The sequence below is a fragment of the Phoenix dactylifera genome, chromosome 12 (genome assembly GCF_051530095.1).
Source record: "Phoenix dactylifera cultivar Ajwa chromosome 12, Ajwa_hap1_PhDact_Kaust_v1.1, whole genome shotgun sequence".
Lineage (NCBI taxonomy): Eukaryota > Viridiplantae > Streptophyta > Magnoliopsida > Arecales > Arecaceae > Phoenix > Phoenix dactylifera.
The window spans coordinates 20,193,577-20,221,154 of NC_143201.1; the positions used below are offsets into that span (position 1 = coordinate 20,193,577).

At 38.6% G+C, this 27,578-nt stretch overlaps 2 protein-coding genes across 13 annotated transcripts; one reads left to right on the forward strand and one right to left on the reverse strand.

Moving 5' to 3' along the window:
• Positions 1–3,161: 3,161 nt before the first annotated feature.
• Positions 3,162–15,242, reverse strand: LOC103701887 (bifunctional dihydrofolate reductase-thymidylate synthase-like). Of its 12 annotated transcripts, none has more exons than XM_088708922.1 (15): positions 14,988–15,212; positions 14,372–14,509; positions 12,455–12,993; positions 11,991–12,390; positions 11,843–11,887; positions 11,147–11,212; positions 9,257–9,318; positions 9,094–9,168; positions 8,846–9,011; positions 7,658–7,781; positions 6,254–6,360; positions 5,939–6,118; positions 4,835–4,958; positions 4,234–4,544; positions 3,162–3,706 (listed from the first exon to the last, which is right to left on the reverse strand). In XM_088708922.1, exons 3-12 carry the CDS (start codon positions 12,874–12,876, stop codon positions 6,008–6,010), a joined length of 1,578 nt encoding a protein of 525 aa, XP_088565048.1. In that variant the 5' UTR covers positions 12,877–12,993; positions 14,372–14,509; positions 14,988–15,212; the 3' UTR covers positions 3,162–3,706; positions 4,234–4,544; positions 4,835–4,958; positions 5,939–6,007. The 12 variants fall into 12 exon arrangements, with proteins under 12 accessions (XP_088565048.1, XP_088565046.1, XP_088565045.1 ...); XM_088708923.1 differs by having other exon boundaries at positions 3,357–3,706; positions 4,234–4,421; XM_088708920.1 differs by lacking the exon at positions 14,372–14,509 and having other exon boundaries at positions 4,234–4,421; positions 14,988–15,242.
• Positions 15,243–21,729: 6,487 nt separating this feature from the next.
• LOC103701771 (phospho-2-dehydro-3-deoxyheptonate aldolase 2, chloroplastic-like) lies at positions 21,730–27,196 on the forward strand. Its single transcript, XM_008783941.4, has 5 exons — positions 21,730–22,470; positions 22,566–22,843; positions 23,977–24,253; positions 24,355–24,600; positions 26,635–27,196. Exons 1-5 carry the CDS (start codon positions 21,946–21,948, stop codon positions 26,914–26,916), a joined length of 1,608 nt encoding a protein of 535 aa, XP_008782163.3. The 5' UTR covers positions 21,730–21,945; the 3' UTR covers positions 26,917–27,196.
• The last annotated feature ends 382 nt before the right edge of the window (positions 27,197–27,578 follow it).

The window sequence follows — 27,578 nt, forward strand, 5'->3', positions numbered from 1 at the left end:
TCCTTGTCTTGGATACCGAGCCACTTCAGTCTTGAATGACCGGATATAAATAATAATTTGGTATTATTCTCGAATATACCTGATATAGATTATTTGCCATTTTTTGATAAAATTTGGGCATTTTGAGGACAACAAAAACCAGCACCTCACATTGCAACAACGGAAAATATTTTTTCTTCTAAAACAATATTTAGACAGCCTTTTTTGCAAAAGACCTTATTGAACACTTGCATTATATGCCACAAAGGCTAGAATTGTATCATAGCTAAAGTAACAAGATTTGACGTTATATCAAGTGTTCATGAGGCCTACGACATGAATATTATATAGCATCATTTGACGGAAAGTAACACATATTGCATACGTTCATTTGTATTCATATAATTTTTTTTAAAGATTAGAAGCAACATCAGCAAATAAGAGCATGTTGATTGTTGACCTTACAAAAAAAAATGGAACGTTTCGGACTTAATTATTCTTACTTCAAGTCATTTTTATTTGAGAACAAACAGTATGATCAATATTTTGAACTATGAAAAGAGGCAACAGAACCATTGCAACCGCAGGTCATTCATTCAATAATGTTTGGACGCTGGCAGAAAGGAGGAAGAGGACATTAGTTAATCTCCATACATCACTGCAGACCAATTGGAAAGCTGGGAACAAGTCGGACTACAAGATTGGAACCAGACCTTTCTATTCTTCACTTTAATGTAGCATAAACAAACAAATAAGAAGATTAAATGAACTAATTGGGGATAGGTTTTCCATGGATATCACTGTCAGTAGCACTATTGCCACGGTTTAGTGATTTGTTTGATCCAATTGCCTCACGGACTCAAATAAGAGTTTACCGAGTGGCTAGGTTGCATAAAGTATGTCCAAAAACTATGCAGCTTCGTGCACGTGAACAATCTCTTCATATGACATAGAATGAGGAGAACATTCTATTTTACAATTCGAAGAATAAATTATTTTACCTCAATTCTAGCTTGTGGCTTGATGCTGACCACTTGACCGGATTAAACATAATTATTGCCTTCAAACTCTTTTTTAAGCAATAACTTGGTTTTGAGAACACCACATCATTGTTGCTTGTCCGGATTCGTGAAAATAAAAAAGATTTTTTGATAATTAGCTATTAATTTCTTCAAATTTGCGATTTTTCTACTGAGACAAGCATATGACAAACTACATTTCTCAATAAAAGTAATTTTTTGAAGCAGTTTTCTTTACATCCAAATATATCTCATATCAACAAACCAAAATATTCGGAGAGGATTTAGATGTTGCAAAATCTTGCAAAGCAGTCTCTTTCTTTTTTTTGTCATTTTGAATAAAGATTCCATATATCAAGCCAAGTACATATGCATATACTAAGATAATTATTTCAATCGGAAGATGCTAAATTTATTTGGTTTAATTGTAGATATCCTAGAGAAGCAAATCACTTATTCATGATTTTTATTATCTCTAGCTTGTTAATTTATTGCCGGCCTGCCATTCAACTTTCTGTCTTCACTCCTCACCGTATGGGCCTGTCGTCAACTGGGACAGGAAAAAAAAACTGTTCTCTCCTAAATGTTGGCATGAAATCCGGAGCTTTACGAAGAGTGAGCAGGCGAGCCATGCCGGCGGCCTGGGGCGATGGGTCCCACATGGAAGCAGATGAACACGCCTTTCTGGATGCCGCCGCGACGCTGCCGACACGGCTCTCCGGTTATCTTAAGAATATAATTGGAGATCAAATGGTGGTTGTTTTTCCTTAGAAACCCTGATAGCTAATACTGTGATACTCAGATACTTCATTTAATGCATCGTTTCTTATTAATTTGACTTGTAAATTTCTTGCAACAATGACGCTAGTGAATAATTCTCAGCCATTGCTATATATATATATATATATATATATATATATATATATATATATATATATATATATGAGCTAAAACATGGGATGCGAAGGAGCATCAGTAAGGCCAAATGGTCGTTATGATTGCCAGGGCTCGTTTCCAAGGTTTTCTGCATACGGATAATCCTGTACAAGTTTAAGATCGGTCGCAATGATGCACACCTTGACACACATACATGACTTAGAACAGCACATACATGCCTTTTCTAGAGATATACCTAGGCCTTATTTATGAGTTATTCGCACCTTATCTAATTTGATTTGCAATATTTGTCGATGCATAATTTATTTGTCATACACTAAGTACGTCATGCCGATACACACGTACTCGGTGTCCAATACACACAATTTGCTACCTGATCATTTTTGGCATCGCTAAGTCTGGTATTCAGTTGCACACTTGTTCTTCACTCGACACATGCATGTTTTGCTATCTAGTCCATTGATGCATGCCTAACCAATATATGGTGCATGCATGATTATAAATATATACTCTCGATACTGCATGTGGATACTTATCCTTTATCCTTGATATTATAATGCCTCTTTTGATTCTTTAGTGGTGCCAATGACGATAGTCAGACCATTAATTCCTCCAAAATTCTTTGTAGTCCCTCAACCAAAACATACGACCACCTCCATGTCTTCTTCTTCATCTACCTAGCCTATAGCCATATACATGCCCTCTTGCTGACATCACCATATTTTTCACCAACCGTCTTATCCGCTCCACTCCAAATTCATCACCATCGGTGCCATTGCCTCTCTCCTCCGAGTGGCCACCCATCATATCCTCCTCTGCCGAGGTCGGCCTTTTTGTCGTCCTAACTGCCTCGTCTCTAATTATATCTCTACTTATGCCCACTCTTTCAGAATCCTATAACTTATCTTCAAACTCATCTCCATCTTCTCCGCCATCATTGGAAACACCAACCTCAACGATGAGCCCTAACACAAGTTTTCTCAATGATGGCCATGTTCCTTCCCCAACTGGCCTTCCTCACCGCGTCGAGCCGATCATGATAATTTCCGGCACTGTATATATTTTGGGTGCTAACACAAGAAAACATGATGCAAGTCATATGCGGGGATAATTTGGTGTATGAGAGTAAACATAGACGGAACTGTAAAAAAAAAAAAAACAATCCAGCCTTTTTTGTAAAATAAATTATGAAATATTTTTTTTACACAATCCACTTATATAAATAAAATTAATATTATTAATATATCTAAATAAATTGGATAGTTAGATATAACTATTTGATGATCCACCAGGCATGCAACAGAGATGTGCATGATCGATGTTATCTTTTCCTTTAGTAACGTACTGTTGGTACATATTTGCACTTCGACCTAGACCGTTCGAGTAAGGTTAGCATGTCCGACTAGCCTTTCTATGTATTCTTCACTTGCGTCTACAAGCCCAATATTGGGCAGCTGTGAAGTAAAAACTCATGGAGCTGCCAACCCCCTGTTTTGGCCATCTACAAAGCTACAAGGTTACACCGGAGACCCTGGTAATACGTAATCAAGTCAAGATAAGCTGGGATCCCATTTCGGAGCTCATGCTCCCACAAAACACAAGATAACGCCAAACAGTGATGCCAACTGTCGTCGATAAGTGCACAACCGTATCACCCGTCATCACGTCCCATCCCACCAACCCCTGCGTCTTCGCCCCATCCCTCCCTCTTCTTCCATCCAAACCCAGAAACTTTTCTCTCCCCTCAACCCCGCTGCTTTATGCAAACCCCCAGGCACCGTCCTCTCAGCCCCAATCCACGTCCGCGTCCTCTATTAGAGAAAAACACCTCTTGCTCGCAGGGAGCAAAGAGGGAGAGAGAGGAAAAAAAACCATCAACTTATAATAAGTACTATAAATCCACCCACAAACACCGCAATTAACTTATAATCAATCAAAATGAATATTTATTATACTATCATAGTTTACATGGATCACATATCAGATTCACTGTTACTTTTTGTAACAATCCAGATTTTCACCTTAAAAAGATTAATGAGAAGATATTTGAATTTTTTGATACTGTGTAGATACCTAAAATCTACTAATGCATAGCTAATATAGAACTAAATACACACCTCCTCCTACAATAAAATCTAGATGGAAAATGTATATAAAGAAAAGAAAGCCAACGAACAGGCAGCTGAAAGATGTTTGAAACTTGAGTTCAGAATCATATTAAGATTACCCATAAATAATTGTCAGATAGATGTGATCGTACTATTAAAAAGAAGAAGAAGAAGAAGAATTGACTCGAATTTGCCGTAGAGAATTGAAGCTCTCAGGTTGAATTATTTACCGGATGGATGGCTGCCTCTAGACAGCCAAAAATCAGTTGCTTGATTTCTCTTAAGCTCCACTTGTTCAATCGGCTCGCTCAGAGACTGTTTATATTAGCTACAGCATATGAAGGCAAGCGTCGTGGCCTTGCAAAATAGGGCAAACAGATGGGCTATATTTTCACTGCTGCCATTCCATCTCTTCAACCTACATGTTCTCCAAGCAAAATTTAAGTACTTAATAAGTGCCTTCGATTTTGATCTTCCTCGCCAAAAACATACCCAGGATGAGAGCCCTCAGTAACATATGCGTGACACTCGTGCAACTCACCTAATTAATTCAATCTCAATAATATGGAAGCTCATTAGATTTTAAATAAGGAAAATATAAGACATACCATCACAAACAGTTACCCCTGTTTAACATAAATGCAAGACTGAAGGCACTAAATAAGTTCAGATGGGCATAAAGACACATTCTTGTTCCCTGAGACATGGGAACTCACAGATAGGCTCAAATTGAAAAACAGAGAGCCAGAGTTCCATCCATAAAATGTCAGGGTCATGGATGAAAGCTAGACTGATGATCCAGAAATCAAAACAAAGAATAATTTCAGTCACCTCTTGGTATCGTCTTTCAGAAACTTATAAGATGATCGCTTTCTAGACATATATGTGCCGATGGAGTAAAGACCTCTTGATTGTTATTTTAAGGGCCTCTCCACAAATAGGCATGCAGCTGTACCTGATACAAGTGGGGGAAAGCATGATACAAAAAAATAGTTTATTAAAAAGTTTATCTCTACCTTCCATGAGCATGGAAATCATAATATCCTCCTGAGCAATGATACTTTTTATCAACATAAGTCTTTATTTTGATGCAACGAAAAAATTTATTTAGGTAGAGCCTGCCCCAAGCTTTTGGTCAATAGCCAAAGCTTGCGATATCTTATAAGTGGATATGTTTTCTGGCTGTTAAGCCATTTCTCACTCAAAGCAAGTTCAAAAGAACCCTCTCCTGAGCTTGCCATCTTGCATTGAACCCATGGTATGCTGAACCGGCCCGTACCGGCCGGTTCAGCACATACCATATCGGTCCGAGCCCTGACCGGTACGGCGGAGCCGCGGAAACCAGTACATGGCCCGTAGATGCCGAACCCAGCCAGAGCCGAGGAAGAAGAAGAGAACAAGAGAGTGAGCGGGGGCGGGAGGGAGAAGGAGAGGCCTCCGCCGCCCCCCGCAAAGGACCGTGGGGGGCCGGCGGAGGCCCGAGGGGGGCAAGTTTTTTTAATTTGGAGATTTTTAAGTGACTTGCTGACTTCACTTAAAAGTCCTAATTTTTTTTCTGCGGCCGCGCCCCCGCGGGCTCCGCGCCCCCCCCCCCCCCCCCCCCCCCCCCGCGGCCCTCCGCGAGCAGTGGAGGCCTCTCCTCCCTCCCTCCCCCGCTCGCTCTCTCTTTCTCTTCTTCTTCCCAGGCTCTGGCTGGGCGCACCCGCTTCCGCGGGGAAGAGCTGGCCGGTTCGGTATTGGTTTAAATTGATCCGAACCAGAACCGTACCGGTCCGATAGGCGACCGGTATGCCTATCGGTACCGGTACGGCGTACCTTAATTGAACCCACTACTATTAGATTGAGTTCGTAACATAAAGTTCATACCTGACTTTTGATTAACTGACAGTATTAAGATAACTTGCTAAACATAGAAGGCTGTCAACAAGTAGTTACCTCTATAACTATGCAGAAACACATTATGTAGACCAGTAGGACAAGTTATCTTCTCCAAAGCTGAAGGTCTTATATTGCCATTTTCATTTCTATCTTGTAGTGAGGGTCGTACCCAACAAGCTCGAAGTCGGATGCAACAAAGGAATCTACATCCTTCTTCAAAGGGTTGATCTTCAGAATCTGTGTTTGATGAACGAAAAAAAGTGGTAACATAAAATCAAATAATTGGAATACTACAATTAACTTCAGACCAACCATTTCTTCTTTTATTCTACTTAATTCTATTAGTAGAATAATTTACATAGCATTGCTCACCGGGAATGCTTTTGGTTGCTTTTGAAGCTGCTCTTCTAAAGGCCTCACATGAGTTCTATAAACATGAGCATCTCCTATAACATGGATAAAATCTCCAGGCAAAAGATCTGCATATAGAAAACAGCCATGAAGCAAAATAGTAACAAAAGCACTGGTCCATGTAAGGAGACAAACAAATGTATATAGACAAAATAAAAGGAAAAGGATCATTAATGTGTAGCAATCTCATCAGTATGATTTTTTATGCAAATGGCTTCAAATAACTACAACAGAGTATATCCATGGTTCTATATGCATTATGCATCCTAGTTGGAATCCATAACCTAATTTGCACAGGTAGGGAAAAAGCAAGAACCAAGGAGATTTTCATCAGCCCAACATATTCTATAAATTGTCCCCCCAAAACCCAACGTGCCCACCAAATCCCAAAATAGAAATAATTAAAAAATACTGATAGAAGTGGATGACAGATTGAACAGCTAAATATAAGGTGGACTATGCACTAAAGCAAGGAACAGATTTCGTACCAAAAGGTTGATAACTAAACATGCAAGTAACCACCTTTAAGCATCCTTCAGACCTTCCAAAGACTACTACATAATACCACATTTCTATGCTTAAACTGGCTTCGTTAGATACATATGATGAGGATCCTAAATGCTAGAGGGAGCAAATTACTGCTGGAACATTAAGGCTTCCTGCAAGCTCCAAGCCTTTATTTGGCTGGTCATCTAGAATCCTCAGAGAAGAGAACCTCTGAATGAGGGCATCAAATTTGAATGAAAATGCACTTTTTCAGTCAAAGATGAGAGCATGGATCATGTGCTTCCTTCCTTCACCTAGACATTGTGGCAAGATTCTAGTTTTGACCGAGCTATAAATTGGTGTCTCAAGACATACAACCTTGGTTATTAGCTTGGAGCTCCCAACTGCTGTGTGATAGGGCTACAAAAGAATGGAGCTTGACATTCCATATAGTTCGGTAGGCATTTGGAAAAAGTCATAGAAGTATTCTCTAGAAAGTGAGACGGTGTCTTGATTATTTGTAGTCAACCATGCTCAACTTCTGATTTGTCAAAAGAACCTCCCAAAATACCAAACAATGCATTATTTGCAACCAATATACACCTCAGCACATTTAACTCCCAAAAAACCTCCCAAAATATCAAACCATTAAATATTGGCATCTATAAACTCTTCAAAAAATGTTTATTGCACTCCAATAACTATGTATTTCCTAACATGTAGATCATGCATAAGGTTAGCCAGTTTTAGCAATCATATTCAGATGTATTGACTTGCTGGCATCAAAATATAATCCATACCCAGGCAGCTCATGAATATTTAACAGTTTCTTAAGCATAAAACAATTCAACAAATTCTGTGAAAACAAAGATAACATACCGCAAACTTGAGCAATCATGCATGTCAAAAGCGAATACGACGCAATGTTAAATGGCACACCAAGACCCATGTCTGCAGACCGTTGGTACATTTGGCATGATAGCTCACCATTCTCCACATAAAACTGGGGAGAAGCAACAACTTTTATAGATAGAAACAGAAAGAGGAGCATGCACTGAAAAAGTATGATTAAGATCTAAATAAAGAAAAATAAATAAACATAAATTACATGTGTGACAAAAGTCATCCCACACCAAGAAAATGTTTTCAAATATCACTTTCACATAGCTTCTAAAGTCTCTGAAATCATTTCACTCCCCCTTCCAGAGAGAGGGAGAGAGAAAGAGAGAGAGAGAGAGAGGGAGGGAGAGAGAGAGAGGGAGAGAGAGAGAGGGAGAGAGGCTTGCAACAAGTGAATAACCTAAACAAGCAAATTATCAAGCAGTAATAATAGATGAGATCATGAGCCTATTGATTTATGCTAAAGGTGAAAACCTTAATATTCAAAATGTGTTAAATGGCCATTTTACGGCAATTGGCAGCAGGTAAGGATCCTCAGATGAGAGGATTGATACCAATATGGATGCTTTTGGGTAAATGGAACCCTGTCCCCTGTTTTGGCTGCCATTTAACCATAAATTCTTGCCCAAGTTCCATTTATCAATTAGTCCATAATATACAATATATATACACCTTTTACATGGGCCAGGAATTAAAAATTAAATAGCCATAAAAACCGAGGTCCAGCAATAAAAATTTCTAGTCAACAAGTTCTAGATGTGCAGTCAAAACAACTGGTGGAGTTAATTTTCCTAATGCATTTGCTACCATTCCAAGTGCTAAAAAGAGTAGTTACTAATTGTCTTCTAAGAACATTTCTACGTTAATCTTGCATTGCTTCACCAGACAAGAACAGGATGTGGCAGTAATGTCAAGGCTGGGAAATATAGAAATATCAATAGCTCATTTCAGACACTGTTGCTCCCAATGGGTTACACTTGTCCTCACTTTTTGAAAGATAAGGTTTAAAAGTTTCCAGGACTAATTTAATAATAAACTGTGCTTTAAGAAAAATGCATAAGCATACAACAACACCTGAAAATGATTACTGAATAACAAATTCAACAGCTAAAACCTACGGTGGTGCAACGGGTTCATATTATTTAGAATTTCTGCATAATCACTAACTTGTGCAAGCATGTGGCAAGGAGGAAGGGCCATTATCTTGAGATCTGAAGGATTCCAAGCTGAGAGAATGATGCGACGATCATCTGGATTGTTCTTTATTTTGTCAATTACATCCAATAGCTGATCAAATCCTTTTCCAGTGTAATCAGCATGCATGTCAGTGTATCTGCAAAATATGCGATTCTAGGTTAGAAGTTCACCAAGTCAGAGCAGAGATAGATGGACAGGTTTCCAAAATTATATCATACTCGGCACCAAAATGTCTCCACTGAAACCCATATATTGGTCCTAAGTCGCCTTCTTCTCTACATGATAACCCAACACTGGAAAAAGAAATTTAATGACATCAGATAGCAAGATTCGATGGAAATCAAAACATCAAATTTATAGTAAAGAAAGCATGGTGCATGCCTATCAAGGTACTCTCGTGATGCATTGCCATCCCAAATATGTATACCCTTTTCCTGTAAAACCTGTTCAAAAAATAAAAGTCTTTGTCACAGAATTGCATCCAAACGAAATAATGAAAAAAATTGGTTCAGAGCTATATGGCCACTATGCAGCTCACAGTTAAAAAAGAGACTTGTCCACTAGAATGTGTTAAAACAAAGACAAAACCAGCAAATTAAACTTCTATTACAGAATGGGATACAAAAGGATGTTAGTGTGCACCATATAATTCATCAAATAATTAGTCCAATCAGCAACAACCTAAGTTGTGGATAGCCTCATCAGAACATAGATCTTGAAAAAATATAGTAATTGTTTCCACATAATTGTCAAATATATATTAAGATTAGCTGGTCAATAGCAAGACTTCCTATTCATTATCCAGCTCACATTATAAAAGAACCAGAGCTGCAATCATGCGGTTCACCCCAAAAGTAGCTAGCCCAACCTTGCCAATCTTGGCCATCTTGAAAAGAGAGAAGAACCTGGTTGGATTCAAGAAAACTACATCCAGACCAAACCATTCCAGCTCATGTTCAGGTTGCCACCTTAAGTGACAAGACCCAACCTGATCCCACTACAGAATATCAACATATATATATATATAAAACATACCATATGTATAGGTTTCAAAAGTTATCACAGGCATGCAATAGTGTGTAAGCGTTACATACTTCAACAAACCCTATAAACTTCAATCTAAAATTCTTAAATCAACCATCCACCACTTAGAAACAAGAAAAGATCACTTCATGACTGGACTGTCTTCAAGTGAACTTAAACCCTTTCCTAGTTATTATGTTATTTTGACTTGTTAGATAGTAAATTCTTTTGTTCCAGATCCCAATAACTCAATCCTATCTAATTTCATTTACAGTTGAATTGTTGGTTTCAGATCAACTTTAAATGTTGGTGTTCCAGATTGCAATATGTCGGATTAGGCTGCCATCTAACCAACTGCAAGATTGGGTTGAACTATGGTTCACACATGACTGAACTTGCCCCTTAATAGGCTTTTGAGCTCCAATCACTCTGATAGGTGCAATGTAGTCATGAACTAGCAATTTAATAGCCATTAGTACAATGCACCTGAATATGTACCCCACACACAACATCATCAGAACATTTACAGAAACATGTTTCAAATGCTGTGCAGATTACATAACAGGCCTCATTAATATAGAGTAGGTTTCATCAGCATCTTGTCACCAAAAAGCCACTAGGATAGCATAACCAGAAAAGACCATTTCGATGCCATTTTCTTCTAATATCATCCATGAGAAGATTCAAGATTGTATTAATCACATTGCCAAACATTTTTTCAGCATTTTTTCATCATTTCCAGAACTCAAAATATCTTTACCAAGCTTGAATGTCCATCAGGATTTCACCAAGACTAGTCAACTCATGCATGACTAATTTCTATGCATTACGATAGCAGAATTTTTTTCTTTTCTAGTGGAGTTATTGCAAATCACCTGATTTATCCACCATAAATTGTACATTACATATCATTTCTTCCTTAACCAATAAAAACATGAAACTACAGGACTAGCAAATAGAAACCAGCACTTGAAAGTTGAAACAAATCTTAGCCAATACAACCCAGGCAATTCGATAGATAGAAATGATTCATGAGCTAATCTAGCTGATAGAAACATTTGGATATAAAAGAGTATAGGAGCATTGAATTCGATAGATAGATTCATGAGCTAATCTAGATCACAGAAACATTTCCATATAAAAGAGGATAGGAGAATTGATGATGGTGGTGGTCATGGTGGTAGTGGTGGTGGTGATGGAGATATGCATCACAGCTGATATAAAATTTACCCATAATATGTTACCCACCTTTGCATTCGTCGAACCACTGATGAACCACAAGAGTTCTTCAACAACACCTCGCCAAAATACTTTCTGCAAAAGTGACCATATAGTGATATTCTGTGGTACTAGAAAATGAAAGAAAATGTACATCCATGTCATGTTGAACTTTAGAAGGCAGTGGTATCCTCTCCATAATTGGTAGGGTGAAATTACTAATCATAAGACCATAAGTAAATTATAGCATCCAGAAAGTAAAATCATGATTAAACAACTAAAATTCGAATCAAGCTTTTTTTGCATGCAGGTGCATATGGTGGGGGTTGTGGTCCACTGTGAGCAGACAAAGGAATTTTATATAGAAACGCCAAATTTTCCATAAAAAGACAAAGCAAAACATTTTTCAAAGTTTTGCAAAATTACAAAAGCTAAACGCAAACCCTGAATTTCTGGCAAATTTACAAATAATTCACCAACTAACGTAAACAACCAGGAAGCATCTGAGCATGTTCAAAATATTTTTTATTAATGTGTTTCTAATATCCCATATTGTCTCTCGATTCAACTGACATCCTTAAGTTTTTTTCAAATTTCAAAGTAATATTTTTAGCAATTGCTACCTGTGCACTTGCTGAACTAATTCCAGATCTCAGCTTTGTGATCATAAACTCTAGCATACTGCAGACACAAACATCAAGATTCAAACAAGATAACAGGTAGTACCTTGGTTGTAAGCAGCGGAAAAGATCTTCGCAAATTAAACCGCATCTGTAGTGCAGGCAGACAATTTTAAGATGCTTGTGTTTTTTTTAATGAAACAAATTTATTGGCACGAAAAGTAGACAAGCATTTACCAGAAAAACAGGCATACCTGACAACCAAATTTTGATAGTGTTCCAGTCCCTGTCCTGTCATTCTTTTGGGCACCATTTTCTATGATATCTTGCACAAGTCTAAGATACACATATTCATCATGTCTTTCATGTATTATTTTAGGAAGAAATGAGAACCTCTCAACCTCAAACTTGTTCAAATATAATTTATCATCAGTTTTTTCCCCATCATGCAGAGCATGAAGCTCAGTAGCCGAATGTCGCACACGAACATATGTCACAAAAGAATACCTGATATTGTTCTCTACCAATGGAAAGGATGAATACCAAGGTTGAAACACTGAAAAATCAATTGGAGGGATGAAAGTGTCACATTCAATGTTTGTTTCTATGTCTGTGAGATGAATGGCTTCACATTCAGGTGCGTTAAGAGATTCCCTGCAATTAATATTGTCAACATTTCTGATGCCGTAAATACTTAAATGAGTTAATTAAAACTCACCTTAATACCTGGCCACCACCTATAACGAACACTTTCTCAATTGACAAACAATAAGGGGTTGCTGCTAGCAGCTTTAAGGCAGAATTCATGCTTCCACAGATGACGACATTCTCAGCTGTTGCAATATCAAAACTCCCGGAGCGAGTCAGCACAACATTCAAACGACCAGGCAGAGGCCTATTCTGAAGAGGAATGCTTTCCCATGTTTTCCTACCCATTATCACAGCATTCTTTTTTACAGGATCTGATGTAGTCATAGTAACCTCCTTAAAAAATTTAAGGTCGGATGGCAGCTTCCATGGCAACTTCCCATCCTTCCCAATACCCATATCTCGAGTGCCAGCAACAACAACCTGAAAAGTTCTTCTAGGATCATGTTGCGTATTACCATTTGAAATGTTTGTGGGAATGTCACCAGCCATAACTGGAATGGAATGGCAATAGCTGCACTTTATCACTTTGTTAAAAATTCCAACTCCTAGGCAATGCCTCTCAAGTCCAATGCGAGATAAGCAACTTTTGCTCGAAACTGGTACAATCTGAACATAGTAAGACAGCTAAATGAATTAGACATGATTAATAAAGGTTAAAGAATCAATGCCTCGATGCAACTAAAACACACGTCAACAAGACAAATAAGAAACATGGCAACAGTGAAACTGAAACTTGGAACAGAAAAGGATACTGTAAGTACAATATGCAACATGATGGAACGGCAAAAGCTGCAACATGTATGTACTTAACATGTGTGCTTGAGAAAACCTTGAAAGCTATCTTCCCAGAGAAAAAAATCCTATTGTCTTGTTACGATTTGAGAAACATGACAAGATCTGACACACCAAAAATGATGCAAATTCCTGCAGTTCAATAGTTATTAGTAATGAAATGTAAATATAATGCCAATACATAAAGTGAGGAACTTCACAACTTATCATGAACATAAAAATCTGGAAAAATCTGCAGTTCTTTTATGTGCCTATGAAGCCAGTCAAACCAACTTCGGCATAAATTTGTCTTGACATTAAAATCATATTCTTTTTTTAAGCAATATGCTGGCATAGCTTAATGATAAGATTACAAGACCATTAATTCAGAACAATTAATTAGAATTTATCAAATGACACCACAACTATGGACATAACATCAAGGCAAAGTTTTTTGTGTTTCACTCTTAGAGGGTACACCACAGGCTTCAATTTCATAAAAATGGACAACCAGTTTTCAGGTTCTCATGATGAATATATCTGCAAAACTAAATTCAGAAACTCGGCAGGGAAAAGCGAAATCCCCCTCCAATGCAACTGAGCGGCTCCTCTTGTGGCCTTCGGTAAAAGGAAGCAGACTTTCATGATAGAGTAGACACCCACTAAAAGATACATTCAAGAGACAGCTCAGTAGCGGGAGATTGATGGAGAATATAGAGAGGAGCTCGTTCAAGAAGAGCAATCCATTAAAAAAGCATTAAAAATGAGATTTTCCTCTAACGCTTCCACCAAATGAAGAAATTTCACCTTAAATAGCGAAACAGTGCTCGAAACTGAACAAAATGTCTTCTTTTGTCCTCAAATAATACACGGGACGGCATTCCTCCGTAATCTCACAACAAATTGGAGGAAACCTAGATTTTTGCGTACATTGATACAAAACACCGCCCAAAAAAAGACCAAAAATCCTGAAAAGAACTCGAAATGCAAACCCTACTCCCAGAAAATCCATACTTTAGTAATTTCCGGAAACCCTCGTCATCGATTCCAAACGAATAACAAAAGGAAAAACTAAAACCACATATCTACTACGATTCCATCCAAAAAAAAAACGCACAAATTCGCTAAGACCCCACACGAACCGATCATAAAGTCAAAAATGATCAATAAAAAATCAAGAAAAATGCGCGAAAATCAAGAATCCGGCGTTTACCTCACAAACTGAAGCGGGAAAACCCAACGAGGGCCTCTGAGAAGATCTCGGCCCACTCACTTCCTTCCGGGTCGCCGGCACGACTCCCGGAGACCTCTCCGCTTTTGCTTTCCAGAAGCCAGCCGGATTTCAAAGCCACTTCAGAGGCGGAGTGGAAAGTGAGCGTAACAGAAAAAGAATAAAAAAGAAAAAAGAGAGAAATTGACAGTTTGCAAATCAAAGGCTTTTATTGTTATAAAGTTTAATCTCAACAATCCTAAAACCCAGTCAAATAAGTTACTCAGCACCAACATTTAAAAGATGATCATGTAATAATAGACAGGGAACACAAAAGAAAAAAAATAATAAATAAAAAATAAACACCCAAGGAAATCCCGCATTACTCCAAAATATGAGAGCTCATCGTCCCAAGAACCCAGAAACCTCCGCTCAAAAAACCTCCAAAAGATTGAATCTTTCCGCACTTCCCCGCAAAAAGAAGCGTCAAAACACAATAAACCAGTAAATTCACGCTACCTCTCGGATTAAAACCCCACATCCGCCAACTTCCAGGCCATAAATCATCAAAACCGCCATACAAACAGAAAAAGGAGACCAAGATTCAAGATTCCACTACCTGGTACCGCGCTTGGATGCTTTTCTTGCCGGTCGGGAATGGCGCTCGTCGCCGATCGCCGGTTGCCGGTCGAGAATGGCGCTCGTCGCCGATCGCCGGTTGCCGCTCGGGAGGGCGGAAGGTGTTGGGAAGTGGGAAAGAACCCTAGCCGGCCTTGAACACTCGAAGACTTCGAGGAGTGAAGAACCGAAGAGAATTGGGAAAGGGAACGGCGGAACGCGGATCGGGTTTGCCTGGATCCGGGACCTCCTGGCTATTATCCAAATACGCATGAGGCCATTTTGCTGCCAGTGTCCGGATCCGTATCGGATCTGGTCAGACACGGTCGAATTATACCCGACCCGCTTCAGCCTTTGGCTTCACGGACCCGACTATAATTTAGTCGGGTTGACTGGGACCCTTGAGTTCCGGTCCAGATTCCTGTATTTCTTCACTCCCGAGCCCTCCCCAATTAACGATGTCTGTTTTGATAAAACCCAATTAAGGAGGTTTAGAATTATCAACATGCCTAGGGATGGCAAAATCTGATTTAGATCCATCAACCTGCATGAATCTAACACTCATTTGGTTTGCGAGAAGAGAAGGTAGAGAGTATGGTCAATAAAAAATTTAAAAAATATATTTGGTTGAAGTTTTCAAAAAAAATATTTTTTCTATGAAAATAAAATTTTCATATTCATAAAAAAAAAATCTACATGGGCCTAGAATAGGGCCATTTTCACGTGTTGAAAATTATGATAATTTTTTTTTCAAAAATATCCTCAAGTTTTTACATAAAATGTATAAAAAAAATTTCTTTACTAAAGTCATAATAAGTATTTTACATAACTTTTTCATAAAATATATATATGCTTAGCCAAACACAAGCCATTTTCAAATATGCTATTTTGTCATAATCAACCAAATATGTAAAAAATACTTTTTCAGACATCATATACTCGGATATCAACTTCCAAAAAAAAATATTCTAATAATGAGAAATTTTTCTGTGAACGAACAAGTCCTAAAATAAATAGATTTTAGTTAACTATTTCAAAAATTGGATTCGCACCCCTTTTCAAGTGAAAGAGATTTAAAATTGCTAATATAATCTACAGATGGTAAAATCTAATCTGGACCTGCCACATGAACCCACCTGAAGCAAATAGGTTTGTGTTAACTATTTTGAAATTTGGGCCTCATTTGTCAACTCCGAGCTAATATATTTGTAAATGGATTGGTTTGCATGCTTTTGGGTTTAATGCCAGGAATCAATGAGTCATTAGAACCAAATTGGTTGGAAATTAATTGGCTCCACGCGGGACTTAGAAAAGTCCAATTTCCACCGGCTGAAAATTTATGATATTTCTTTTTAAAAAAATATCCTCAAAGTTTTAGCTCAAATGCGTAAGATTTTTTTCATTATTAAAATCAAAATAGTTATTTTATATAACTTTTTCAAAAAAATATATGCTTAACCGAATATAAGTCATTTTCAAATATGCTATTTTACTGTAGTCAACCAAATATGAAAATAAATATTTTTTCAGGTATCATATATTCAGACATCAACTTTTAAAAAAAAATATTCTAGTGAAAAACATTTTTTTTGGTGAACTAAACGAGTCCTCAAATAAATAAATTTTAGTTAACTATTTCAAAAATTGGATTCAAGCCCCATTCCAAGTGATAGAGATTTAAAATTACTGATATAATCTACGGATGGTAAAATCTGATATTGACCCACCAACTTACATGAACCCACCAGAAGCAAATAGGTTTGTGCTAACTATTTTGAAATTTGGGTCTCACTTGTCAACCCCAAGCTAATTAATATATTTATACATGGATTGGTTCATATGCTTTTGGGTTTAATATCAGAAACCACTGGGTCGGCTGAATCAAATTGGTTGGAAATTAACTGGCTCCTAGACCCATGAACCATATTGAATTCTCTTATTCGTAGTATATGGTTTAGTTTATTAATGAAATATCAAAAGCTGAGTCAAACTAGATTGTCCCAAAACATGACCATGATGGGGACTTAGGAGTTGAGTAGCCTTGGGATTTGAGGTTTAGGGCGAGGATAAATCCAAAATTTTTCTTTTGAGATAATCGAAAACATAAATCTATTATAAACTAAAAATGTAGTTGGTCAGGACTTTCTTTCTACTTGGAGATGAACATGCCTGAAAGCTCAGAACAAATCTCGGGGTGCCTAAGATATTACATTAGCTGAAAATAGAGTAATCAAACAATAACGAGGACAGTAACATGATATTCAAAAACAATTTATTACCATCAAACTATTCATTTTAAACAAGATGGATAAGACAGGATAGAGTGTAGCCGAGGCTACAGTAGAAATGATCCATTGTTACTGCTACTCTTAAAGTATGATCCAACTAATAAACTACTTGTGAATAAAGTTGAAGTAAAAAATAATTAAGGATAAACTGAACTCATTGATGTGCTGAAGATTTTTTTTAGCATTACAATATGACACATGTAAATGACTCCCATTAACTATTTTGATAAGACAACCTTGGTGAGAAAACTAGGCAGGGAATAAGAGAGAGAATATGGGTGACGGGATCCAGACAACCATGATAAAATAGTTTGGCCTCAGAGTCCGAGACAATGGAGACTAGAAATTATAGTACAGTCAACAAAGCAACCGGATATCAATTTCTTTTAAATATGCGCTGGCGCACCCGTTACTCTATTTCATCCAACTAATCTTGATTCCATTTAGTTTGGTAGGTTCGGTACAACTGAACCTATATAAATTGTCTGAAATTTGCTAAAGACAAATCACCTATATAAAACTTCATATAGGTGTTTCTATCAAGGAAAATTTAGGCCCATCCTAATATGGATACAGCATTTTATGTTTATTCTATGTTCACCTTTATTCTCACTCCTTGATTTCTATGATCATTTTAATACCCACGGCTAGTAATTTACTTCGCTCCATCAACGACCTATTTGACCGCAATGAGGCCAGTTTTTCACAACCCGTAGCAGATCCGGAATAGGTGCATGTAATGGTAAAATTAGCTCCGAACCAAAATCGAATATATATAACTCTTCATAAATTTTCTTTTCGTCTTTGTCTTAATCACTTTATTCTTAATAAAAATTCAACATGTGAAAGCTATAAGCCGTGATGCTTAGATATTTTTTTAATTTAAGAAATATTCGGCTTTTTAAACAATAATATTTTTGTTTATTATGTTTCTATTATTCTTGATAAATCAGTCTATTATATTTTATATCTTCAACTATTATTTATTTAATCTAGTATGGACTATAAAGTACTAAAATTTATTTTTATATTATTTTTTTAATTTGTATTAAAATAAAAAAATAGTTTTATCCGACTCGATCCGTCCAACCCTTTCTATCTAATCTATCCACTCTGCCCCGCTTCGAGCCGAGACGAGTATAGAATAAGTGCAAATAAAGGCCGATCTGTTGCCATCTCTATTAATATAATGTCCGACCTATGTATTTGAAGGTGTAAATTAAGGATAACCATTTACAAACCAACAAAGAAGATCAACCATCCTTTCGTGCCAAGGGTACAACCCGAGCCGAGCCGCGTGCATAAAAGACCTAATGTTTACAAGCACTTGACATAAAACCTTAGTTGTGTATTGACAAAAAAAATTATAATGATGGACGGACAGACCTCCTGGCATTAAGTTAGTTTATACGAATCAGCTACAATCGGATACAGTCAATAAAACACTGTAAAAGAATTGCACCAAACATCAAATGCTGATTGTGGGACGGCAAAAGTTACAATAGCAGCAAATGAAGTCTCCTTAGGATAATAAAATGCTGTAGATGTGCAGGAATTAGTTATCCGCTGTTACACTCAAGAAAAAGAAAAATATACTATAGCAATTAAATATTTTTATTTCCTTCTGCTTATTTTTTGGACTGAAATTGTATTTGGGGCCATCTGAACTTCTTTAGGATTTAATTAGGCTAGCCTAAGTTTAACAAGCTAAGGGCACAAATAGATCGAGCTAGTCAATCAGGCCAGCATGACACATTGATAAAATAGTTATGTCAGGCTATAATTTCAGACCATCCTGATCCGGTAGTTCAGAATTTTAAGCTCGATTTTTTTTTCTAATTTTTTAATACTATTTGGAAGAATCTAAGATTCCATCCAAAAAATTAGTCGGAAGATATTATTTATGTTTATTAATTCTATATAAATATCTAAAATCTATTTAATGCTATCCAATGTTGACCAATGTGTAACTAAGGGCTCGTTTGGTTCGCGGAAAAAAAAGGGGGAAAGTGCGGTCAACGGAAAAGTAATGAGATGCCTCTTATTTGGTTGGAGTTTTCAAAGGAGAGAGGTGAGAAAGTTGTATTCTCATGGGAATATGATTCCCATATTTCATGTAAAAGTCTTTCCCATGAGGCGGGAATCATTTTATTTTTATTTTTTCCAAAAAGTTTCTTCAGCATTAAAGAAGCATTAAAGACCTAATTTTTATTAAAGGCATAATAGGAATTATACATAACTTTTCCAGAAAAGTGGAAATTTGTCGCTTTCCCATGGTCAACCAAACATGCCAAAAGTACTTTTCTAGACATACTATTTCTAAAAATTTGTTTTTCAGAAATTATATTTATAGAAAGAAAAAAAAAACTTCCTGCGAACCAAACGAGCCCTAAATACATTCCATATAAACCCTCACACAGTCTCTCCTCCCACCAACCCCCTCTTCGATGTGCCATCACATTGATGCAGTCAAGTCGCTATCCCTCTTTATGGTTGATGGTGGAGTATTGACGCTGGAGTGAACTCTCTTCTTCACTGATAGAAGGCAGTTGTGTGTGTGTGAGAGAGAGAGAGAGGGCCCTGATCCCGACTTGGCATTGGTAAACCATGTTTCTTCTTGTTTCTGGTTCCTTACTGAAGGTAGCTAGTGGTCTTTGCCACCTCTATCCTGATTAAAATCTTTTTTTTTTTCTGAAAAGCCCAAACTAGTGGTTGTCATTAAAGGTAACTTGTGAAGTCTTTCTCTCATATAAATACTTATGAGAAAATCTTTGACACTACAAAAAATACTGGCACAAGATCATCTAATTTGGACTCCTTTCTCTCATGGGGCACTGCACAAAAATGTCATCATGCAAACTCCTTATCAAAAATCTTTGTAAAGCTTCTTCTTCTAACCCACAAAGATTTGCAAAGAGTCCCAGACTATGATATAGCAAAGCTGAGGCAGTGCGAAGCTACAGAAGCATCACCATGTCCATATTACCCACCTAAGATTTCCCATCTTCAACACATCCCTCGAGAAAAGAGATGAACTGGGAAGAGATTGGTAAGAATCAAGTGGCTATCTTCTTCTGTAGTTCACACTAAGTTGCAGAAGCTGCTTCCATGTGAAGTTACCGAGGGTTGGTTTGGTTTGCGGAAAAAGAAGGGAAAAAGTGTAGTTAATAGAAAAGTAAAGGAATGACTCTTGTTTGGTTGGAGTTTTAAAGAAGAGAGACGAAAAATTTGTATTTCCATGGAAATATGATTTCCACGTTTCAGAGAAAAATCTTTTCCATGAGAAACATGGAAAAATTACTTTTCCGTGATCTAAAAATTGAAACATTTTTATTTTTTCCAAAAAGGCCCTTCAGCTATCAAATCAAGGATCCTTATTTGTTACAAAGCATTAAAGACCTAATTTTTATTAAGATTATAATAGGAATTGCACATAACTTTTTCAGAAAAGTGGATGGTCAATCAAATATAAGCACTCTAAAATTCTATTACTTTTCCATGGTCAACCAAACATACCAAAAGTACTTTTTCAGACATACTTTTATCAGAAATTTGCTTCACAGGAATCATATTCGTATGAAAGAAAATGCTTCCCGCGAACCAAACGAGCCCTAATTATTAGATAAAAAACTCTACCGCTATTTTTTACATCAAAGCCAAATCGAGCTGACTTCAAATTCAAAATTTGTGACGCATTAAATCGTCCTAGTTTTTGGACTTAAAAAACGAACTTCACATTAACGAACAAAAGCCTCCCTTCGCTTTACTCTCCCCCATCTCCTTAATCTATCAGCCCTGTTAATCAACCACTCAACTCAAGTGAATTAAAGAAATATAAGTAACCAAATTGTCAAATATAAGTTGATAATACAAATCCCTTCAAATAAAATTTCGTTAAGATGATGGCCAAACAACTACACATAACTGCATGCAATCGCTGCAATTAGTGTTGCTTGTGTGGCAATGAACTGATGGAACAATTACCAAGATAAGTAACTTCATGCACTCGGTACAATATCCAAAGCTTTCCATTTTTTTTTGTTTTTTTTAGTATTGACGAATTATTCATATAATGCGCATACAAATACACTCAAGATCTTATTTCTCTCCTTTTTCTCTCTCTCTCAAAGGAGTAAGGTGGCACGTGCTAGTTGCAAATCGAGCGAAGCGGATCCGCTCACGTGGTTTTACCAAACTAAAATCCCTCTCTCTCCTACTTTCCAAAGCGCGATGCGTTGCACGTGTTACCACCAACCCTTCCCCAAATTAAAATCTCGAAAATTAAAATCTGAAAAAGGAAAAAAGAGACCTGCCCCCTGCGGTTGGGCTCGAAGCCGTCCCCATCGGATTCACCGTAGCAGGTTAGGTAAATAATTAGCCGATATAGATATAGATATTTTAATCCACAATTTTATCAACTTATAGATAGGAGATTATGCACGGTCTAAGTCCACTGTATCTTAGAATTTTCTTGGTCCCATACCCGAAATACCCTTCCTCTTCCTCAACTACCACACCACCAACCCCCGCTCAGGTTGTTCGCATTCCGCCCCATAAATCCCCCTCTTTCCCCTCGAGCCCTCCCAGGGCTCTCTCTCTCTCTCTCTCTCTCTCTCTCTCATTCTCTTTCGAGACAAACGAACAAAGAAAGGAAGGAAGAGAGAGAAGGAAATGGCCCTAGTGAGCAGCTCCACTCTCTCCGCCACCAACCCCCTCCACCAACTCTCTTCCTCCGCCACCGCCGGCGGCCAGCGGCACCGCCTCGCTTCCCTTCTCCCCGCCCAGCGCCGCCGCGCCGCCCCCCGTCCGATATCGGCCGTCCATGCGGCGGAGCCCGCCAAGAACCCGGCCGTCGCCGAGAAGATCCCGGCGGCCACGGCCGCGCCGGTGAAGTGGTCGCTGGACAGCTGGAAGTCGAAGAAGGCGCTCCAGCTGCCGGAGTACCCGGACAAGAAGGAGTTCGAGTCGGTGCTCCGGACGATGGAGAGCTTCCCGCCGATTGTGTTCGCCGGCGAGGCTCGCCACCTCGAGGAACGCCTCGCCGACGCCGCCGTCGGCAAGGCCTTCCTCCTTCAGGGCGGCGACTGCGCCGAGAGCTTTAAGGAGTTCAACGCCAACAACATCCGAGACACCTTCCGCGTCCTCCTCCAGATGGGCGCCGTCCTCATGTTCGGCGGCCAGATGCCCGTCGTCAAGGTAAGATGCCCTTTCCATTCCCCTGCGATCTGGATTCTGGGCCGTCGGATTGGCGGGATCTAGGGCCGTGATCGCTCGATTCGGTGGTGGCGCAGGTGGGGCGGATGGCGGGCCAGTTCGCGAAGCCGAGGTCGGACCCGTTCGAGGTGCGGAACGGGGTGAAGCTTCCGAGCTATAGAGGGGATAACATTAACAGCGACGCGTTTGACGAAAAGTCGAGGACGCCGGACCCCGACAGGATGATCAGGGCCTACTGCCAGGCGGCGACGACGCTTAACCTCCTCCGGGCCTTCGCCACCGGAGGGTACGCCGCGATGCAGCGGGTGACGCAGTGGAATCTCGACTTTGCCGAGCACAGTGAGCAGGGAGACCGGTGAGTAGTGTGAAGTTTTTTCTACTGATCTTGGTTTCGAGGGATCTGTTTCATCGCCACAAATTAGATTGCTGTTTGTTTCTTAGTCTATTTGAAAAGTTTTGTCTGGTTTTAAACTTTATGTAGTGTTCGCGCTTATCATAGTTATTTTGTTCGAATATCAGTCTTTTCTCAAAAAGGTTGATAGGTGTTGTGCTGTTTCTTTTCTGTAGAAATGATTAATATTTATACGTTAGCTTTGAATTCTTCTTATTATAAAATATATAAATAAATCTACCTCATCGGGAGTGTTAGAAAATATAAAATATATAAATAAATATACCTCATTCTATAAGCTTATGCTTTTAGGACAAGTGGTGTTTTCAACATGGTATCAGAGCAGAGGTTCCGAGTTCTTCGTAATATTCATTATATGCCTTTATCTTGAGCTCTTCATAATATTCATTATATGCCTTTATCTTACGAGAACGAAGAAGAATTGGAGTTATCATATAAACTCTTGTAGAACTTAATATTGCTGAATTTTGAATCAGTTTTTCTCTATAAAAGTTGCGTTGATCAATTTATTTTATAAATGAATTTGGTTTCTTATGATAAATATACATATTATTCTAGATACATATTAAATCCAGCACCGACAAATAACAGATTGACTTCCACAATTCATAGTAAGGAAATTGTGACATCTAGAAATATAAAATATATTTGCATGAATTTCACTCTACTATTTGGCCTGTTATTCCACACTATTATATCTTTCCTCTGTAATGTTCTAAGCTGTCAATATTAGAATATTCCCTGCTTTTTTTTTCTTTCGGTTTTATCTTAGAGATTGGAAAAAGATATCTACCAAAATTAAGGAGTGCATTTATCAAGAGTTCAGTCCTCTAGACAAGAAAGTGACTCGACTGGGAAAGATAAAAATATATGCCTTCAACATCCTAAAGAGAAAAAGAAATTATGGACTGCGACTTTGTTCCTAATTCAGGGAAAAAAACAAGAGATTCTAGAATCCAATAGTCAATTCCTAAGTCAAGACTGAGACCTGTTCTAGGTACCGTCGAGACATTTTTGAAATCCAAAATCTAAAACTTGCTCCTTGTCTTGGTGTTTCTGTGGGAACGAGCTTACAGGTACCGAGAGCTTGCCCACCGAGTGGATGAGGCACTGGGGTTCATGTCAGCAGCAGGGCTAACAGTGGACCACCCCATCATGACAATGACTGAGTTCTGGACCTCTCATGAGTGCCTTCTCCTCCCTTACGAGCAGGCCCTCACTCGTGAGGACTCTACCTCTGGCCTCTTTTATGACTGCTCTGCCCACTTCCTCTGGGTTGGGGAGCGCACTCGCCAGCTTGACGGAGCCCATGTTGAGTTCCTTCGTGGCCTTGCCAATCCCCTTGGCATCAAGGTAGCTACAAGAATTCCCTTTTTTCCTTCCAAAGAAACTCCGATTAGTATGTGCTTGTGTGGAGACTAAATATAGGTGCTTCAATGGATGAATTGACGCAGGTAAGTGATAAGATGGACCCGAGGGAGCTGGTGAAGCTGATAGAAATACTGAACCCTCATAACAAGCCAGGGAGAATCACAATAATTACGAGGATGGGGGCTGAGAACATGAGGGTGAAGCTTCCCCACCTCATCCGAGCAGTTCGTGGGGCAGGCCAAATTGTCACCTGGGTCAGTGATCCCATGCATGGCAACACCATCAAGGCCCCCTGTGGCCTCAAGACTAGACCTTTTGATGCCATCCGGGTATGTGAAGCTTCCCTCTCATTTATCATTTTATTGATATGCATTTAAATCTCTTATAAATATATTGCATTTCATTTAAACAAAAATAGCATCTATTAAGACTTTTAATCATGGGACGGGTCACCCGTGCGACGAGATGCATCGCATACTGATGCATGGGACAATTGGGAACCGGTATTTCTCAATTCATCTTGTCCCGACACTTGGGACAATTGGGAACTGGTATTTAAAACCTTGATCTCAACTAACCTTTTGCTTTCTTTAATGACTTTGTATTTAACATTTTAATTCTAGCTTTAATGTCTTGGAGTAGAATAAAAGGTATGAAAATATAAAAGCTATTTGTGAAACATTAAGTGCATATTTTTGAGCTAAAGTTGGTTTTCAGGTGGTATGTTTGTAGCTCTGTAGCACCTTACGGCATATAGACCCATCAAAAAACTTTATTTGTTTATTTCAATTTTAATGAGTTTCCTTTTTCCTTGTTGGAGTTACTTCTAATCAATTCTTTCAATCATGAACTAATACATAATTGATCGGTCAACTGTTCCCTTGAGCTTTCAAAATGGTGATGGAGCATGACAACTCTGGCCCATCAGCTACAACACTGAGGGTTCTGAGGCTTATGGCTCCATTAAGTGGTTGAGGAGTGCCTGTGTCTTGTCATAGGGCAGGCATTCCCCTTCTAAACTGTTTCATCAGCCGATGATCCAATTCGTCAATCAATGAATCCATGCCACGTATTATGGAAACTGTTGACTTCATATGTACTGAGGTTTTGCTGGGAGGTCACAAATTACTACTTAAAATGGTAAAATAGAACATAAAAAGTTGATGTGAAGAGCAAAAAAAAAAAAAAAGAGAGAGAGAGAGTAGGCAACCCTAGATTAGTTAATCAACATGTACTAAGAAATCTTAGGGAAGAATTATCCTGAGTTTTGAGTAAAATTGTGATGATACCATTAAGCTTTGAGTCTCTCCATTCATCACAAAAAGCAGAAAGCTATCAAAGAGAATATTTAATTATTCATGCTCAAGTAACCTCAAGGAAGAGAGACAGGGGACCCAGAAATGTTGACCATGTATATTGGGCCAAAGTTGTCATTGATAATGACATGCATCTACTTGTTGCCCGCTAAAATAATTATCCAAAATGGTCATGGTAGTGGTTGGTGTGGTCCTCAGATTTGCGATTAAGGTTAGTGTGGAGGAGATAAATCTATATTAAATGTCATTACTAAGTTGTTTAATGTGTGTTCTGTGTTTATTCATTGATATGAAAGCTTGACCCAGGCACTAACCTTTTCTTTTGCATGGAATATTTAAGATTCCTCTAGTTTGATATTAAATATCCAGTGGCATATTTTCTAATTTGATCAGTCGATCTATAGCATATACTAACATGCTTATTGGTTGTCTGGGAACATAGGAGCTGTAGATGGCAAAAAAAAAGGGGGGGCTATCAAAGGTGGTATATTTTTTATAAATGTCATCATCTACCTGTATCAAATTAGTTAAGAAAAATATTAAACTAAACATCAGCCCTCATAACAACATTAAAAATCAGAACTAATGCTTGTTTAGGAGAAGAGCCATGTGGTTGGATGGCAAGCCTCCCGCAAACAAAAATTTCACCCACTGACCTGATTTTTCTGACTTTTTTTAAAAAGGAATGATGTTAGTTTAGCATTGCTTGTTTAGTATTTGAACCTGCAGCCTTTCTTGGACGTGCCAACCATATCTCAGGCTCTCTCCACAATCAAACCTTAATTCTTCATCACCCATCTCACAATAATTGACTTTATCTCACCCATCTAAATTTGAGAGGGACTTTTAGGGGCATGTTTGGATCCCTTATTGCATCTTTGTGATCCACAGTTACAGTTGACAGAGAGCTTGTAGAGGTTTGAGACCTCAAAAATCCTAATCCTTTAGAAGGTTGGGTACCATAGATCATCTTTCACGAAACATGCTTAATAAGATGAAACTCTATTGGCTTATTGCTGGCGATAATGTTGTTTCCTTCCTCGGCAGGCGGAGGTGCGAGCATTTTTTGATGTACACGAGCAGGAAGGGAGCCACCCCGGAGGCGTTCATCTGGAGATGACAGGGCAGAACGTGACGGAGTGCATCGGTGGGTCTCGGACTGTGACCTTTGATGACCTAAGATCGTGCTACCAGACCCACTGTGACCCACGGCTCAACGCATCTCAGGCGTTGGAGCTTGCCTTCATCATTGCAGAGCGTCTTAGAAAGAGGAGGATCCAGTTGCCACTTTCCAACAATTTGAGCTCTTTGCCCCCCTTGCCTTTCTGAGGGCATGAAGTTTGGCAGAATCTGCAATCTATCTATGGTTTTATTTGTTGATGGTTTCTCTTACAATAAATTTTATAAGCTCAGGTAATGTACCTACCTGTTTTTAAAGCTATATGTACAAGTGATCTAGACGGTTGGCCTTTGGTCTTTCGTAAGGGAATGAAGGCAGTGTGTTTGAGAGGCACTGGGAAGGCAGTGTGGTGAGGTTAAAACTAGTGATATACGCTTTCATCCTTGATGTAAACAGATTCAGAGCGAGTGTATTTTTTTCTCTTGTTTCTTTCCTTCTCTCCCACCTAATTTTCATCCCTCCGTGTCTATTTTTATTTCATTATGCGAATCATATTTCTTTTACCACCGAGGTGGTAGCACGGTGGGAGCGAGGCTTTGATTTCACCGGAGTGGCCCAAATTCGAAACGTGCGGGCGTCGATTAAATACGGAGATCGGATGCCGTCCGCCTGATTTGTCCGGTGAAGTCGCTATTTGATCTGCCGATACTTAGATGGTATTGGTGTGACGTACTCACACATGGAGTTTTCATGGAAAGAATATGAGTAAAACTTGTCTGTCCGCATTGAACATTCTCCAGCAAAAGGGGAAGAGGGGAGGGGGGTTGCTACCTCACCCCCTCTTCCCTCTTTTCCGGCCAAAAAAAAAAAA

Coding starts and splice junctions, on each gene's coding strand:
- LOC103701887 (XM_088708920.1), bottom strand. CDS start 12,876: ATGGCTGGTGACATTCCCACAAACATTTCAAATGGTAATACGCAACAT. Junction 9,012..9,093: donor TGGAGACATTTTGGTGCCGA/GTATGATATAAT, acceptor CATATTTTGCAG/ATACACTGACATGCATGCTG. Junction 6,119..6,253: donor AGCAACCAAAAGCATTCCCG/GTGAGCAATGCT, acceptor CATCAAACACAG/ATTCTGAAGATCAACCCTTT.
- LOC103701771 (XM_008783941.4), top strand. CDS start 21,946: ATGGCCCTAGTGAGCAGCTCCACTCTCTCCGCCACCAACCCCCTCCAC. Junction 22,471..22,565: donor GCCAGATGCCCGTCGTCAAG/GTAAGATGCCCT, acceptor GTGGTGGCGCAG/GTGGGGCGGATGGCGGGCCA. Junction 24,601..26,634: donor GACCTTTTGATGCCATCCGG/GTATGTGAAGCT, acceptor CTTCCTCGGCAG/GCGGAGGTGCGAGCATTTTT.